This window comes from Nicrophorus vespilloides, unplaced genomic scaffold (genome assembly GCF_001412225.1).
Source record: "Nicrophorus vespilloides isolate i.1.1-1 unplaced genomic scaffold, Nicve_v1.0, whole genome shotgun sequence".
Taxonomy (NCBI): Eukaryota; Metazoa; Arthropoda; class Insecta; order Coleoptera; family Silphidae; genus Nicrophorus; species Nicrophorus vespilloides.
The window spans coordinates 139,867-158,312 of NW_017095831.1; the positions used below are offsets into that span (position 1 = coordinate 139,867).

Sequence of the window (18,446 nt, forward strand, 5' to 3'; positions counted from 1 at the left end):
CTGAATTAACATCGGATGGTATGGATTAAACATAAACATCTTCTACTGACATATCAAATTTATCCATTTTCTGGATATTTTCTATAAAATTATAATGCTACACTAGACATATTCAAATGATGGGACAATGCGTGTCCCATCGCCCCTCGGAGAGTCAAAGGAATTGTATTGTATAGAAAAGGAATAACATAAAAACAAAAATGTAGCTTCATTCATTCAATTCCATTATCCTTTTTTATCACATTTTTTTTAGTTTTTCTTTGTAGCTTTTTAAAATATACTTAAAGATTATATATATATAATATAATAATAATATATATAAAAGCGTCTTCTATCTCTACAAAACTAACTTTTTTGATATATATATATATTTAATATACTTATTTATTTATCACTAATTTCATCACTTTCTTCTTGCCAACTCTCGTTCACACTCTCCGCATTCTTTTCGTTTTTCAATTGGTCACTCCACATTTTTGCGTATTCTCCGTCCTGACCCACCAAATACTCATGGCTAAAAAATATGATTATTTAAGTGTTATAATTTACATATATAAAATGTTGATCTCACCGTCCCCTTTCAACAATTTCGCCTTCTTTTAACACCAAAATTTCATCAGCATGAATGATTGTTGAGAGCCTATGAGCAACTATGATTGTCGTTCTGTTAGTGCACACTTCACCTAAAGCACCCTACAAAGTCATTGAATCGTATAGTTAATATAATCAACATCTTTGTTGTCTTTACCTGTATATTTCTTTCAGTCTGTGTGTCTAAAGCACTCGTAGCTTCATCAAGCAAAACTATAGTCGGAGCTTTCAAAATAGTTCTGGCAATAGCGACACGCTGTTTTTCTCCTCCACTTAAACGCAGTCCTCTTTCACCAACCTATATGTATATAAAATCGTATAAATATCAAATTATTTTTAGTTCCAATTTTAATTACCTGGGTATCATAGGCATCTGGGAAGGTTAAGATGCGCTCATGAATATCCGCTGCCTTTGCAGCATTGATGACATCCACGTCTTCAGCTGACAAACGACCATACTTAACATTATACCTACAAATAAGTATTATATCATAATTTCTAATATTGGTTTCAAGAATATTAATTACTTAATAGTATTATTGAACAAAACAGTGTCCTGTGGCACTACTCCAATTGCTCTCCTAAGTGATTCTTGCGTGATAGTCTTCACATTTTGACCATCGATGATGATAGACCCAGTCTGAACATCATAAAATCTAAACAATAATCTTATAATTGTGCTCTTTCCTGATCCAGAGGGACCAACCTACAAAACAAAGCAATTAAGAAATATTTATATTGCATTACATTAATAATTACAAGAGCCAACGTTTTTCCTTCAGGCACATTAAACGTTACTTTCTTCAATATCATTCGTTCTGGCAGATATCCGAAACTGACATTATTAAATTCCACTACTCCTCTTTTAACAATAAGTGGTCCTGCTCCTGGGGCATCAATAACTTCTTGGTTTTCTTTCAGAAGATCGAACATGTTTTCCATGTCAACGAAGTTTTTCTGAATTGCTCTAAAATACTCAACAATTCAAATATAGACATGCAAACAGCGATAATTAAATTGGAATTATTTAACAATAGTTTACCTGTAATAAGTTCCAAACCAATTCAATGGTGTGTACAACTGAATGATGTAACTTGCGAAAAGTACGTAATCTCCGACAGACAGTTTCGCCTCGTCAACGACTAAATGAACGCAAAGCAAACTTCCAGCCAAAAGCCCACAGCAAATAATGATATTTTGTACTGTATTCAATATATTTAAAGTAACAATAGACTTCCATTCCTCTTTCTGAAAGCCCATAAATAATGGTGTGGATTAATTATCAAGTCTTAAGTTGAACCATGTTTAACGAAGCGCAGCTTTATGGTTCGTAGATTAAGTTTGGCTACATGCAAAAGTAGATGTGATGCAAAATATGAATTTTGAACTGACCTGGAAGTTCAAAACAGCGTCTTTGAACGCTTCAACCTCGTATCCTTCAGCTCCGTAATATTTAACAGTTTCGAAATTGATCAGCGAATCCATGCTTCGTGCACGGGTCGCGTTGTCAGCTAAATTCATTCTTCTTTGGAATTTAGTTCTCCATTCTGTTACCGCAATAGTACTTACTGAAATAATAGCGTTTAATAAGAATATTAAATTTGTTGCATAATCAATCTTACTTATGTAGAGTAGCATAGTTACAAAAACAATTAAACCAAACCAAACATTGAAGGAGGATACGAAGAAAATGCAGGCGATTATGATATCGATAATAGTTGGAGATATGGAAAATATGATGTAACTCAAAAGATTGTTTATACTGTCAGTGCCACGATCCATTATCCTCAACACTTCGCCAGTTTTGCGCCCCAGATGCCAACGTAATGATAAACTATGCAGATGTCTGAACAGTTCCACCTGAAAACATAATTTGTGATTTTTCTCCTTCAATTCAACTGAAATAAGCCATACCTCGACTTCTCTAGTCGTATACTGTTGAATCCTAATCCACAGGAAAGAACGCAGATTGTTCAACAGCCCCATTCCTCCGGTTCCGCCTCCTTGTAAGAATTTAAAAGTGACGTAAATCAAGATCCAATCCCAACGGAACGAAATTGGGGCGACAGTCATGCTATCAACTAAAAAATATAATTATACAATTAGTACAATTTTTATGAAAATAATTATGATTCAAAACAAACCTATCATTTTATTGAAAATGGGAACATACAAGTTGATGACACGACCTCCAGCCAGTAAGCACAAACAGAAAAGTACCCTGAATTGAAGAAAGCAATCTTTCTTGGGCCACAGAAAGGGTGCCAAAAGTCTGACCTTTTTCCAAAAATTCTTCCAAGTTGATTCATTTTCGTTGGTACTCTAAAAAAATATTTTTTAAATATATTCAAGTAATTATATTATCTATACATCGTCCATGCAAAACATGATTAAAGATAATCAATAATGTAGTAACATTATCCATGATTTAAGTTAAGAAACATATTTACTAGAATTTGGATTGGATGAAATATGATTAACTGTCAAATTGGTTTTTAAAACTTACTTTGCGTTTACCTTTGGTTTGATTTTGATACCTAAATGACCAATTTCAAATGGACACTTTTTAACAGAAACAGGCACATAATGGCCTTTTAAATTGATTGACATAGCATCAAAATTTTGAAATATTAGCAAGAAAATCTTAATTAATTTGGAAATGTCAAATTTTGATTATTTAGCAAAAAATGTTTTATATAATGCAGTGAGGAAATATTTAAATTAAAAAAAATTATATAAAGTATTATACAATTTCAAAAACTTACTTGTCCAGGAGTATTATTAGTGCCATCATTTAAACTTAAATAATCAATGTTCTGCATGATTCCAGGTGCCTTAAGACCCAGGATAAACAACAGTAAGCTAGTCACATAACGTATAATGAAAAGAGACATTTCTATTTCATCAGTTGTGCTGAAAAGAGATGTTAATTTTACTTGTTTCACTTGATATCTTTGTACTAACCTTTCTAAATGGAACCACCAACTCTTTTTGCCAAAATTGATGAATGCCAAATTCTCAGCAATGAAGCATAATGTCCAAAAACCCAAGAGCACCAAACCATGTCCTCTGGTTGGAACAGAAGGTAAAAGAAATTTTCTTTCTTTCACAATGACAAGAAATGAAAATGGATAAATCAGAACCATTAATATTAAGTGAACAATCTGAAAAAAAATAATATAATTATTTATGCCGATGTCTGTTGAATGTTAATTGATGTACCATATATCCATGAATAACTTTGTCATTGAGCAAGGTTGCTTGCAAAGCAAACCTTACAATGATCAAAACTGGAGCAAGTAATGTTAGGAATATCTGCAGGTTGTACAATTTGGACTTGGGCAATTGAAATAATGGTACTTCGGATCCATATCTCCTGTACATACATAGTTGAATTGTGCCAGCAATTAAAAAATATCCAGCAATCACAGTTGCTGTCATTGTTTCCATAAAACATTGTGATATGCCATGGTCTATCCAAATGTTATCAAATGATATTCCCGGTGGACAATACAACATTATTGTTCTGTAATTTGTTTAAATGAACTAAAAATCATATAATTGTCGTTATTGTTAATAGTTTGACGATTGTTTTACTTACATGAAATTTTAATATAATGCACTGAAATTGATCGTTTCAGGGAGAAAAATAACAATTTTGCATTGTTTGTTGTTTAGTCATTGGTAATTAATATGCGAATGTCAGCGAGTTTGATGGTTAGAATATTTTGTTCAGTATATTCGGTTGCATAATATTATGAAATGAATCAGTTCAAAAGTTAAATAATATCCTTGAGAACGTGTGGCTATGGTCGCCTGTATCACGAAAATCAGATACGAAAGGTCGTTGGTTCAATTCCGAAAAATTAACAAAAATTTGTGGTGGCTGTTAAACCCAAAAGGGGTAGAAATAGGGCCGGAGAGATTTATATCAATAAATAAATTGATATAAATCTCTTTAATTAAAAAAAAATCCTTGAGGAATTGATACTGATTGATACAAGTATTATTCAAGAAAAAAATAATTGGGTATCACAATTATTGAATTTAATTTATTAATAATAATTTGTTATTATTTATTAAATTGCTTGTAATTTGGCACTAACTGTGAAAAATATAAAACATAAATCATATTTTATTTTGCACAATGCAAATATTGCATTTTTTTTTATAATTGTAATCTAACTTTAAATATTTAATTAAATAATGATTCTACATGTTTTATATTCTTTTATATTTAAACTTTGCTTATATTAAATTGCATTTAAAATATGTATTATATAAATAGAAATGTTTAGTATAACGAATTGCCTATAGATGGTACACAAAGCATTTATGTTATTATTATTGCCTATGGTTAAACATATGTTGTCTGTCAAGATAAACGTTAGTTCATTAGCATTTTGACGTTGGTGACATTTAAAGGTTATGTTTTTTAATCTTTAAGTTCCTTAGGTGGTTTGGTGTCAACATTTATTTATATAGGAAATGAACGCTATAGGCTTAAGTATGATTATGAAAATGGGATGCTTATGCAGAAGAGAAACAATAAATATAAATGGAACAAAGTATATAATTGTTGAACGTCTAGGAGAAGGGTAAGCATATTGTTAGTAATTTATTGTTTGATAATAACATCTGCTTTACAGAGGCTTCAGTACTGTAGACTTAATAGAAAGCAAGTCCAACAAACGTAAATATGCATTAAAAAGAATGACTTGCCATAGTATAGAAGACCAGAAGAAGGTGCTTCAAGAAATTGAGTATCTAAAGAAGCTAAAGCATTCAAATATTATGGAACTTATTGATTCTACTTTTAAAGGTAATGTATATTTATTTAAATATTTAGTTGATATTAATGGTTGTGTTTTAGGCTCAGCAGATATTGTTGTGAATGCAACATCAGATGCTCTTATGGTACTGCCTTATTACCCTAGGGGGACTTTACATGACCATTTAGGTATTAAATCTTTAGAGAAAGAGTACATGAGTGTAGAGGAAATATTTAGAATATTTTCGAATATTTGCAGTGCTGTGCAATATTTACATGAACTTAAACCAGAGCCTTTGGCACACAGAGATTTGAAAACGGCGAATGTCTGTTTCACGGATAATTTTACGCCTACTTTAATTGATTTTGGATCAATGGCACCAGCAAGGGTGCAAGTGTGTGGTTCACAAGATGCTCAGAAGTTACAGGACATTGCAGCGGAGCAGTGTTCAGTTCCATATAGAGCTCCAGAGTTGTTCAATGTGGAGAGTTACTGTGTTATTGATGAAAGAACAGATATTTGGAGCCTGGGATGTATACTTTACGCCATGTGCTATTTTATGTCTCCATTTGATTTAGTTCATATGAGAGGTGATTCTGTGGCTTTGGCAGTGTTGTCTGGAGGAGTTCACTTTCCGGAGGATTCACATTATCCTGGAGATATACACGATTTAATTTTATATATGTTGAATACGAATCCGGCCGATAGGCCATTCGTGCAGAATGTCATCGAAAAGACCAATTTTGTTGCTAACAAACTTGGCAACGTAGCTTAAGTAAACAATTTATATTATATAACCATTTTATATATATGAGAGATAAATATTAACAGATAATTTATTTATGGACAATTAAAGATAACATTCCAATTTTAGTGATGATTTTATTTCCGTATCATATGACGTTAGGGTGTGCATATTTATAAGAGAATAAACGTTTAAATTATATTTAATTTTCATAAATAATATATCAATAACATTGTTAAAATTACACCAATTTTGCAGAAGCAGAAGTTTATCCTCTGCTCGTGCAATACGAATTAGTAGAAATACTGTTTTTCACGATTAATTAAATTAAATTGTTTAATTTCGATCACTTTGAATTTTTGCATGTTTTAAACAATAATTTACACTTTAGAAACTAGAGCCGTGGTAACGTCATTTTCGTTATCACTAGGTGGTTCCTTGACGTCCGAACTGCTCGTAGCACCGTTTGAATTCACGTCAACGTGAGGTGGAAGGTTGCCACTGTTCGCATCTTCGATGGCCGTCCTTAATTCCTTCAATCCGACCACGCCCACCAACTTCCCTATGGCCGTCACGTAAGCGTGGTTCACGCCCACCATCGAGAATAGCGAATGCACTTTCAGCAGAGAAGTCCTTTCCACGAGTTGGAACGGAGCTGGGTCTATATGACATGTCGTGAAGTCTACAGGTAAAGACATCTGCTCTTCCTCCCAGCTTCTCTGATCATCTGCAGACATATCGCAAACTCTCTCGCGCGGCTGAAATAATAACAACATATTATTTTGATATCAGAATGGCAATCAGTGTTATTTACTAGTTGGACTTTCTTGGAGCTCGGACTCATTGGTACAATTTGTGGCTTAGTTTCTAAATTATTTCCATCTAAAGTTGGAGTACTTTCTACGTTAACATCTTGTAACTGGCTCGATTTCCTAAAATAAAAATATTTATACTATTAGGTGATTCAATTTATTTTTATTCAATATACCTAAAGATTGCTTCGAAAGCCAAACGCATTCGGCTCTCAGCCCCTGTCACAGTGGTGTAGGGCGTCGAACCTGGACTGGTTTGCATTAGCGGAGTAAAACCTTTCAGCGTGAAAGAATTGGTTTTCTTTAAAATAGATTTCTTCGGTTGACTGTTGAAAATTGGATGATGGTAAGTGGTTGGCTGTAATTAAAGTAAATTATAATTTGTGAATGTGATTATTATTTATAAATAATCTCACTCTATCCATGTTTAATTGATTTTCGGAGAGTTGCTTCACGCCTAAGACATCAGGCGCCGGTACAACCTGGAACCTGGATGGTCTCCTTTGACGTTCTCTAGCCTTTCTCTCGGCCTCTTCCCTCGCCCTTTCCTGGGCCTCTCTCTGCCTAATTGCGGCCACCTGTAGTCTCCTCTCTCTTCCTATCTGCTGCTCGATTAACTGTATCAACTGTATCCTTTGAATGGATCCAAGAAGGACCATGTTATCCGGGCTATCAACCAATGGGAAGCTTTGCAATCGTCTCGATTCCTTCAGAATCGTCTTTAATTGTTCGTAATTGATAGTGTGGAAGATGTACTTGATGTCTCGAACCATGAAATCTTCCACACAAATATTGTACATTCCGCTGCTGCTAGGCAGCAGATCAGGAAGATACGGAAGTTTCTTGATCAAAATAATGCTGTCGTACATGCTCGGAGCTAGGAGACTAGCTATGGCGTTCGAAATCAATACAGCAATCATTATAGGAATAATATGAGTAATTTGTCCGGTCATCTCGAAAACTATCACGGAAACGGAAATCGTATGCGTGACAGCTCCACTGAATGCTGCAGATCCTACAGTTGCGTATCCACCAGGTATGATTGGCGCCACCAATCCTCCATACCTCATTCCCGATGGGAACCATATGTGCATACATTCACCGATAATTCTTCCCAAAGCGGCACCGATTTTGAAAACCGGGATAAAACTTCCACTAGGAACTGGAATCGTTGAACTTATTATCGAAAATATAAACTAAAACCAAAGAAAACACATATAATAATAAATAACTATTTATTTAATTGAGTTTGTCTTACCGTAAAAGCTATAAAACAAGTTAAATTAATTAAAACTCCGGTATAAGGTGTTTCCCAATGGTTCAAGGTAGCTTGTTCTTCAACTGTTAAGTTGGTTCGTGTCCAGGTAAAGTTGCTGAAGAGACTTACCACTTGGTCGTGTGTCGTGAGATCTCCAGCCATGAATTGGCCCAAACCTAGAGGAAATGATACCGTTGCGACCATCAAGGAAACAATTCCGGGGTAAATGAAACGACTGGAAATTAAATATTATAAATGAAGTCAATTATTTCTAATTAAATTTTCAGTTACTTTTTCTGTAGAAAACTGTTGATTGCTTTGTTTTTCCTCATAAACATGACGTATTGCCTATGTACCCACACGTAAAAGGCTCCGCCTACACCAGATACGACTCTAGATGGAAATGCATCTTTAATATGCTGTATAATACTATTTGTAGTATATAAAAACTTACCCTATTAGGGCGTATACGAAGAGCTCTTGCGGATCGAACGGAAAATCCATCGTGAAATTCGTTCTGAATACCGCAGTGACCGTGTCAGCTCCTTCGAACCAAACTGCTAGCAGTCTGAATATGGTAGCTCCGCACACGGCAGCGAAGAATCCTCTCCAGTAGTTCCTCACCGCGAAATAGACGGTAGTTACTTCTATGCTGAACAGCACTCCTCCGACTGGAGCGGCAAAACAACTTGCGACTCCGACAGCGCATGCAGCCGCCAACATTTCAGTTGTCCTACTCTCGTTCTCATAGATTCCTTGAAATCCCGTCACTAATTTACTAAGCAGTGTAGCTACGATACTAGCGATATGCACGAAAGGGCCTTCCTTCCCCAACGGCATTCCGCTACCCAAAGTCGCCGTGAGGCCAACGATCTTCGCAACCAGCGTTCGAAACGTCAGATACTCCTTCAGGGCGACGCCTCGAAGGATCGTCTTCATCTCTGGAATGCCGGAACCTATTGATTGGGGTGCCACCAGGTGCACGAAGCCGGCGCTGAACAGAATCAAGCAAACCGGAAGTGATACCCAGGCGGCGTACTGTGCCAACGGATGGTTCGTCAAATCTCTGAACAACCATATTCTGGCTGCAAACGCAAACAAATCCAAGTAATGAAATTATTAAGAAAGTTCATAACTTAGTGGTGCAGACGTTACCTTTGTTGCACATAGAAATCCCTCGGTCCATTATAAAACTTATCACTGCCATGATCACGCCGAGCAGCGCCAAGAACACCCAATCCTCGCCCAAACGGGCGAACGTGTGCTTCCATAGGAACGACACTGTTTTCGCAACTTTGCCTAAATGAAAAACCACAACTTAACTAAAAATCATACAAATTACGAAACACTCGTATAGAATTTACGTATTAAAGGTGGATGCGCCGGGGCTTGAAAAACAACTTAATTATAAACAAGCGTACAATTTGAATTAAACGACATTTAAAAATAAAAACAACAACTATGAATGACGATCAATTGGAATCTGTTGATTTAAACATATGTTTATGTTTACGGAGCGCATCTACTCGGGATTTGTAAATTATTTTTAAATGAATATCGTTCGATCGCTCTAACACAAATGCGGTGACTTAATAAAATTCATTGGTTTATTATTCAAATCAGGTCGTTACATTTGGCTCATCATTGACGTAACGATTTATGCACACACAACTATTGTTCTCAACAAAATCATTGTATTTTTTAAAATTTTGTTTACAAATAAACTGATGTTATGTAACTGTAATCTAGGTAAATTATCTGATGTATGTAAAATATTTATTCTCAAATAATAAAAAGTAACAAATTACTATACAGTAGTTTAATTTTTCTTAACCAACTGTTTCAGTTAATATTATGTTCAATAATCTAGTTAGATTTTATAAATAAATACATATGTGATATTCATACTACATTTTTTTACTAAATACAGATAACGTGAGTCAACAGATATTATTTGAAAATAAATATAAAAAGAAATGAAATTGACTTTTTATCACTGAGTCTCACCTTGGTATCCTCTCAACTCCTTCTTTCGGGCTTTCTCCTCTTTTAATCTTCGTTTTTCTGCTTGCTTTAGAGCTTCTAATCGTGCGAATTCTCCCAGTTGCCGGCTGTACCGGCCATACATCTGAAAAGAAAAAGGAAATTTAGAAAAAAGTCAACATAAAGTTACATAACGCGTCTGAAAAATGTTGAATTGTGATACGTTACAGCGAATCGAGACTGATGTATTTTCATCAGAATAAAAGAAATCTTACAATCGTGCTTATGTAATCATCTTCTGGTCCTGGGCAAGGATAAAACGCTTGATCCTGCTTGTTGCTCTTTTTCCTTTCAACGAGTTTCGCGAACTCATCCCATTCCTTGTCTACAGCCGCAGGGTCTTCCTCCCCATACTGGGATTCGGGCATGGGATTGATATTCTCCATTTCGATGTGCGCTCTTGTTCACCGTGCAAGAATTTCAAAAGTAGCTGTACGTTTTGCGAGGGTACATTTCGACTGAATCGGAATTTGGGAGACGCGGCTATACTGCTATGCTCTCCTATTAAGATTTGCGGTCCGGAGGAGAGGAAACGCGACTCCGGCAACGACACATCTCCGTCCGACGGATGCAGATCTATCATGACCGTCTGTCTCAGATCGCATCGACTGGCCAATTTTTCAATTGAAATGTCGTTTTGTTCATTAGCTCGTTGGCCACTCTATGTGTCACTCACACATGCTCGAGGCCTAATTGCGTTAGGCAACAACCAGAAGCCGAGGGAACGGAATAAAAAATAATAATTGAAGAAAAACAAAGGCGAAATCATCGTCGCATTGATTGCAACGAGAAAGCGGGGCCTTTGAAATCTCGTGCGGCATGATTACATATTAATTGCAAGCTTCCAGTTAAAACATGACTGTGCGCCATGTACAAATCAAAACAAACATCATATGGTTTAGCCTGAATGCTCAAAATTGCGTAATATGTGTTTTCAACAAATAGTTATAATTACTATAGTTTTCTTCAAATGTTTATTAAACATTACAAAATAAATTTAAAATAATTGAATAATATATAACATTACTATATTTAGAGCGTTGACAATATTGTTACTTAATATATAATATTTAAGGCAATAGAAATGAAATTATTATACATAATTATATATTAATTTTTTGTAATATTTTCATTTTCCTAAAATCTATTACTTTATATCTTTCAACCCAATGTTATTTATCGTATTATTCGTAACCAAAAATACACCAATGGATGTAGAAAAATCGAATTGTGTTCTTTTATATAATAATAAATTTGTTCTAATTTTTATTTCTTAAATTTTAAATGCATTTTAAATTATGTTGTAAATTCGAAAAATATAATATATATATACAATTACAATTAAACTAAACTTATTATATGTTACATTTGGCAAATTTAGGCCAAATGTAATATAAATATAAATTTTAGAAAATGTATGATTTCTGTAATGTTAACTGCTAATAATGTTCATTTATATTCAAAACTGACATTTATTGACTATAGAAAAGTGGTTCTTAACGTTTTAGTAGTCGCCATCTCCTAATTCCTTTGATATCATTGAACAGGTGCGGATATTTCGTTCGAATCTTTTGTCAATTCAAGTGTTATCGTGAGTTGGTGATATATTGGTATCTGAGTTATTATAAGGATCATGAATCCATAATTTTTAGGCAATTATTTGTTACATTTTTCAATTATTTTTTGAAGATGACATTGAATTAACTAATTTGTATGTTCTTTTTATCAAATTAATTATCTGTAATCATTTGGAAACATTTCGAAAACATTCCATTCTATTCTTCGTATCCTTTTACGAAGTTTCATTTTCATCTCATCTACTTTATATCGCATAGAAAAAATGTTGTGTTGTATCCTTGCATAGATATATTTATTTGTTGGTAAAATTTAGAAAAAAATGTCTTTATAAGTTATAAAAAATTATCTAATGTTAATTGCCTTGTTTTTTTAAATAATTCCTTTTACATAATATGAACTAATGTATACAATTACTTCAATTTACTTTGATAGTATTTGATAGTATTAATTTAATTACAATATTAATATAGTGAAGGTATTCTATCTAAGATTTTATAACGGTAAGCTGAGGTTTTTCAACTGGTTCTTCTTTACCCACTATAACATTGGTTCTTTCACTAATGTAACTAACGTATATTTTTCAATGTACGCTAACGACAGTATATTTATTGAATGTTCTTTTTTTTGTAAATATTGAGAGAACTCCCTTTGAATTGATGGAACAAATATAAAATCGATTCCGAACTATTAGAATTATTATTATACTAAAAAACAAAACAAAACATGAAATTAATTCATAAACTTTTGCACAATTAAAGTTCTTCAGTGTTAAGATTTGATTCTAACAAATAAATATAGGTATATTTTATGCATAAAAAAGAAAATTATGCATGTATTTTCTGAAGAACATTCTAACTTTTTGGAAGAATTTTATAAATTTAGTAAATATAAATTTATTTATTTGTTTCAAATATTTACCTTCATTGAATTATATACTTATAGATGTATAAAAAAATTGATAATGTGAAGAGATTAATAATTAATTAATATTACTGTTTATGAATGTCTTAATTATTAGTAATAATATTTATTGCAACAATACAAAAAAAAAACATGATTTTACATTTCCATACAATAATAATGAAACAAAAAGTCAACTGAAAATCACAGTTAATTTTCTTTATATGCTATATATATTTTTATATATATGCTTTAGCAACGAGAGAAAATTTGTGTGAATTGAAGTAAATAGTTTAGAGCAAATTTGCACTTTCCGGATTCACAAAATCATATAGCAACAAAAAAAATGGTTGTACCTGCACATTTGTATACTTGGATTCGTACAGTTGAGTCCGCAAATACTCATCATCCATTATTCTAATGGATGTAAGATTCGAACAGTTGTAACTACAGTGTCGTATTCAATGTAGAAGATGCAGAGGAACTGATTATTTGGTTCGCCAAAAGTGTCATTTCCTCAGCTTCCACAATCCCAATATTGACCTATGATTATCGCATTTACGTTCATTGCGGAGCGCAATTAAACAAATCGGCGTGCATCTAATTTCAAAGAATCTACAACGACGCTAAGCTACACGCATTGTATGTGTTTATTCTTGATAGTAAATATTTGAGAGCTATTATTTTCATACATAATTGTACACTGCTTCTTATTCGCAATGGATTAATACTATAGTATTATTAGCAAAAGTATATATGAAGAATATATTTGTTTTTTATATTTATCCATTCATTCAACTAGTATATATGACTAATTTAGTTATTAATGTATATGCATTACACATTAAAAATATGTTATTTGAAATGTATTTATTTATAATTATAGCATTTTGTGCATTGTTATTTATTAAAAATAACAACTATTATAATTCAGATCAAACAACCACAAATTCTCATTTATTTCAAAAAGTAAACAAAATATGTACAAGAATCATGAAGAAACTTATATATTTCCAAAACTTTTCGTAAATTAATATCGAGTTACAAAATAATTTCAAGATAATATGTAGCAAATTCAATGAAGGTAAATATTTTAAAAGAATAATTTGTCGAAAATAATTATTTTTATCATAGCAATAAAAAAAGAATAGACATATATATTAAACTGATAAAGTATTCACGAATTTAAGATTTTCTTTACAATTTAAGAAAAATGTATTTCAAATATAGTGGAACTTCGCTTAACAAGTTTAATCCGTTCCGAAATTTTCGGATTTTTACTCGTATAGTGAAATATATTCAAAAATACACATAATATGTTTTAAAAATGATGTAACAAATGCGCAATCCGGGACTTCTCTTCTCATCGTCATTCGTTATGCGAAACGTAGCTCGTTAAGCGAGTCATTTTTCTTACAATTCATTTTCCTCGTTAAACGAAATTCTCGTTATACGAGGTGTTCGTTAAGCGAAGTTCCACAGTATTTTATGTTAACTTTATAATTTAGTAGATATGCAACACAATTTACTTCTAGTCAAATAATTGCATATAATGAGATAAATTAGGTATAATATTTAAAACAATTCAAATTTATAAAACCGCACACGGTCATCCTTTCACTGTCACAGTTTTAAGATTATTGTACAATTCTAAGAAACTTCTAATAACCCACAATGAAGTCATTTATTAAAATGTATCTACGTATGTTTTAATCGTTAGAAACGTATATTAATTAGAATGAAATTCAAAGAAATTTTGAAAACATGTATTGAGTTTAATACTTAAACGTATGCAAAAATATAATTTATTCTACACAGTTAGTGAAAATTCGTGATACAAATATTAATACAACAATACCTCGCATAGTGCGAGTATAAAATTGGACTAATCGAGAAACTTATTAAATAAACTTAAGAAACAAACTACACAAAAGATACTTGATTGTATAAAGCAGTGATTCTCAATTTTTTTTATCCGCGACTTCCTTTTGGACATAAAAAGTTTCTGCGACCCCCCGAAGAATGGGTATGTGTAGAAAAACAACCAGAGTTGATCTGATTATTTTTTTGTGAACCCCCAGATATTTTACCCCATGGGGTTGCGACCAACATTTTGAGAATCACTGGTATAAAGGATTGGGTTTATATCGAAAGCCCGACACCGAAATCCCGACATTCAAAATTCCGACAACCATAATCCCGAATATATCAAAATCCAGACTGTATCAAAAATTTCTACAAAAACATTTTTAAATTATTTCGGAGCGTAGTCACCATGTGCTACATTTTTGTTATTAATAACAATAAATTATTATTTTTTTTTTATTTTGTTTAATTATTTATAATAAAACAAATCTCAAATACAATTAGATTATTAATTACTGTTATTTATTATTAATAACAATTTAAAAGTGTAGACATTGTTGATATAATCGGGATTTTGATACAGTCGGGATTATGGTTGTCGAGATTTCGATACTGTCGGGATTTCGATATAAACCCGATGGATTGCCACCTTAAAAGATCATTTCTGTTTAAAACCGGACTATAGTGAATCCGGACTGATCGAATCTGTACTATGCGTGGTATTGCTTTATTTTTGTATCATGTCCGAAATTGATTATTTGTATTATATCAGAAAGTTTTCATACTTTTCAAATAAAATGGGAGTCTTAATTGAACACCCTCTATAATTTAGTATTACTTTCTTAGAAGACATAAATGATTTAGATGAATGAACCAGAAACATAATTGAATTTCAAATAACATACGCAGACTATAATCGAGTCAATTGAATCGGAGCGTAGCTTAATGACAACGCGTGTTAATGGCAATGATAATGGTAATGGTAATAAAGTAATTGTGCGATCGGCGTCCTCAACTTCCGTTGCTGAAGTTCAAGTCTGAAAGCTGGTAGCTGATGCTGCTGGTGCAATGCGGTTCACACGAAATGCGCGTTCTGTCGGAAGTTACTAAACGGTCCTCTGAGATGATCCCGTTGGCCGCTGGACGGAAAACCAAATTAAATCCGTGTAACAACAATGGACGATCCTTAGAAAGTACAAATTGGCCGCAAGACAATAACACGCGGTATTTTCGGCCAGACACCGACGGCCAACTGAGAAAATAAAATTAAAACAAAAAGAGACAGTAGCAAATGCAAAAAAAAAAACGACAAAAAGAAGAAGAAGAAGAATTAGAAGGAAAAGAAAACAAATTCAAATTTTATTTATGTCACTGAACTACTACTACTCTCCTCCGCTCGTTACAGCTACTAGCTGTACCAACGGTATTTTCTAATGCTTCAGTCTCAAGGATATTCTAGTCTAATATTTATTGCGGCACTACATTTTTTGGCACACCGAGTACACACTGAGCTCATTATATTATGCAAACACAAAACAATACAAACGACTTACGTAAATAATATTATATATATAAAAACATACATTTTACAAATATTCACAGGTGCATGCATTCTTTCAACGATTCAGAAAATTAGATGCATTTTCCATTTATTACTGCATTTATATCAAATTATATACATTTACGTCATTTTTTTTTATAGTTGTACGAAATAATTATTTTTAATTATCTATTAAAAGTTCTGTGTTTAAACTTGCACAAAATTATTGTAAATTATAATGTTTACCAACTTTATAATTTCAAATACGTTTTAATATAATTGTATACACTAGCAAATTATTGTTTATAGTTCTTTTTTTCAAATTTTATTTTCAGTCTTATGGCTTTAGTATTTAATCCATTGTTTCAAATATTCTATCTAAGTTAGGGGTACTCAAACGGTCGAACGAGATTATAAAATAAGTACACTAAATATATTTTATCATCCGATGGTTTAACTCTGAGCGTCGCCGACCAAATATCTTACTTGATTAATACGTCTCTCAGGAAGATACAAATAAAAGTTCTACACAATCTACAAAATATTTAACCAATAAACTTTGATCAATTAATATTTAGTTTGTTTCAAACTAGTATGAGACGTATTGAAGTTAATTAGACATTATATTATGTATATAAAAAAGGACATCTTAATTAATAAATTTAAATGAATCACTATATTTTCATGTGATATATGTATGTGAGTATTTTTCAATAATCTACAAATTATAAGAAGAAAACTTATGAATCATTGTAATGATGTTTTCGCTGTAAGAATAATAATTTCAGTAAATAAAAATGAAATAAGTACTTTAAGTTTGCATTTTATTAATTGTTTGTGATTTGAAAAATATTAACTTAGTTGGAAATTGTGAGAGAAATACGGTAATACCTCGCGTAGTGCAAATGATCGGTTAGGCCAGTGATTCTAGCGTAAAATATTTGGGGGTCGCAAAAAATTAATGACAAATAAATCCTGGTTGGATTCTTCGGGGGTCGAAGAAATTTTATATGTTTGGGGGTCGCGTACCAAAAAGTTTGAAGAATCCCTGAGATAATGGCCTAATTATCTCGGAATGACAAACATAAACTGCACAAAAAGAGACTTGAATGTGAAATGTGAGTTTATTTTGAAATTTTCAAACCAGGCTGTACTGAATCTGTTATGATCGAAGCCGCACTAGCGAGATATTACTGTAATATATTTAATAATAAAAAAAAGGTGAATGTACTTGTCGTATATGACATCGAGTAGGATGATTACATTCGAATCTTTCGAAGGATTTACATAAATCCTTTTTCGTAGAATTTTACGTCTTTGTCATAACATATTTATATATTTTAGACGGTATGTTGGAATTCCTTTACTATCTACTTATTTCCCATAAATGCAATGTGACAAGACTACAAATTCTGTTAATTATTTTCATTATAATAGAAATAATATCAAATAAACAAATATTAATATATTTATATATACGTTATGATTATTTTTTCAAGATTTTTTCCTATGTTTCCTATCTGTTAAAATAATTGCGGAGACTGAACTACTGTGGATAAGATGCGATAACACATTTCTTCAAAGAGAAAATATTGTAAATATTTTCTCAACAAACATTTTAAAATATTTTGAAAATTCTGTAGTTTGTTCAATGTCAGAATCTTGAAAGCTGTCCATTTCAATTATAGACTAGACTGGAAGTTGGCAACATTTCTGGAGTGAAGATATATTTATCTGTTAAATGCAGTTTAATAATATTTAGGGCCCTTTGGTTACAATTGGTGACTAATAAAGATTTTTATTATTATTAATAATATTTAGGAAGATGCATGTAGTGATCAGTAACGTCCACTCCAATAATTCTTTAATAAAGAAAAGCCTCAATGACTCATTCAAAGAGCCGCATGCGGCTCTGGAGCCTTTAAATCCTTTAAGAGTGAACCTTTTTAAGGTTCAATAATATAATTTATCACTGCAAGTTCCACTTAATATTTTATTCCTACGGGATTTTTGTGAATGAATTATTTCATTTAATTTATATCAATAGTTGATTATGTCTTCTATTAAAAAACCTTCAAATTTAGGAATACAACTGGAAATATTTTATTATTCTTCAATCCAAGGATCTTAAGCGGAAATATCTTTATATATTATAATATTTATATGTTTTGATTATTAAACAAATGTATTCGAAAAGTAACCTTAGTAAGTAAATAAATGATCAGCGACATAATAAAATTATAATTTTTGTATTCAAATAGCATTTTGTATTTGATACTTTCTTATTAGAAAATCGATTGATGGTGAATTCTGAAGAAGTTAGTGAATTAAATATGACTGA

The 18,446-nt window shown here is 32.1% G+C and overlaps 3 protein-coding genes across 4 annotated transcripts; 1 reads left to right on the forward strand and 2 right to left on the reverse strand.

Annotated features, from left to right (window-relative positions):
- Positions 1-311: 311 nt before the first annotated feature.
- LOC108566203 (ATP-binding cassette sub-family B member 6, mitochondrial) lies at positions 312-4,339 on the reverse strand. Of its 2 annotated transcripts, none has more exons than XM_017925996.1 (15): positions 4,193-4,339; positions 3,814-4,117; positions 3,556-3,755; positions 3,357-3,504; positions 2,736-2,913; positions 2,506-2,672; positions 2,214-2,451; positions 1,984-2,159; positions 1,634-1,839; positions 1,351-1,558; positions 1,119-1,297; positions 948-1,062; positions 749-889; positions 572-693; positions 312-514 (listed from the first exon to the last, which is right to left on the reverse strand). In XM_017925996.1, the coding sequence occupies exons 2-15, from the start codon at positions 4,108-4,110 to the stop codon at positions 385-387; spliced, it is 2,505 nt and encodes an 834-aa protein (XP_017781485.1). In that variant the 5' UTR covers positions 4,111-4,117; positions 4,193-4,339; the 3' UTR covers positions 312-384. The 2 variants fall into 2 exon arrangements, with proteins under 2 accessions (XP_017781485.1, XP_017781479.1); XM_017925990.1 differs by having other exon boundaries at positions 3,814-4,137.
- A 635-nt stretch (positions 4,340-4,974) lies between these two features.
- On the forward strand, positions 4,975-6,236 carry LOC108566055 (serine/threonine-protein kinase 16). Its single transcript, XM_017925757.1, has 3 exons — positions 4,975-5,189; positions 5,241-5,413; positions 5,465-6,236. The coding sequence occupies exons 1-3, from the start codon at positions 5,080-5,082 to the stop codon at positions 6,136-6,138; spliced, it is 957 nt and encodes a 318-aa protein (XP_017781246.1). The 5' UTR covers positions 4,975-5,079; the 3' UTR covers positions 6,139-6,236.
- A 68-nt stretch (positions 6,237-6,304) lies between these two features.
- LOC108566037 (chloride channel protein 2) lies at positions 6,305-10,837 on the reverse strand. The gene is made up of 10 exons (XM_017925736.1): positions 10,437-10,837; positions 10,186-10,306; positions 9,334-9,477; positions 8,633-9,263; positions 8,470-8,571; positions 8,179-8,413; positions 7,337-8,116; positions 7,097-7,278; positions 6,923-7,040; positions 6,305-6,866 (listed from the first exon to the last, which is right to left on the reverse strand). Exons 1-10 carry the CDS (start codon positions 10,605-10,607, stop codon positions 6,489-6,491), a joined length of 2,862 nt encoding a protein of 953 aa, XP_017781225.1. The 5' UTR covers positions 10,608-10,837; the 3' UTR covers positions 6,305-6,488.
- Positions 10,838-18,446: the final 7,609 nt, after the last annotated feature.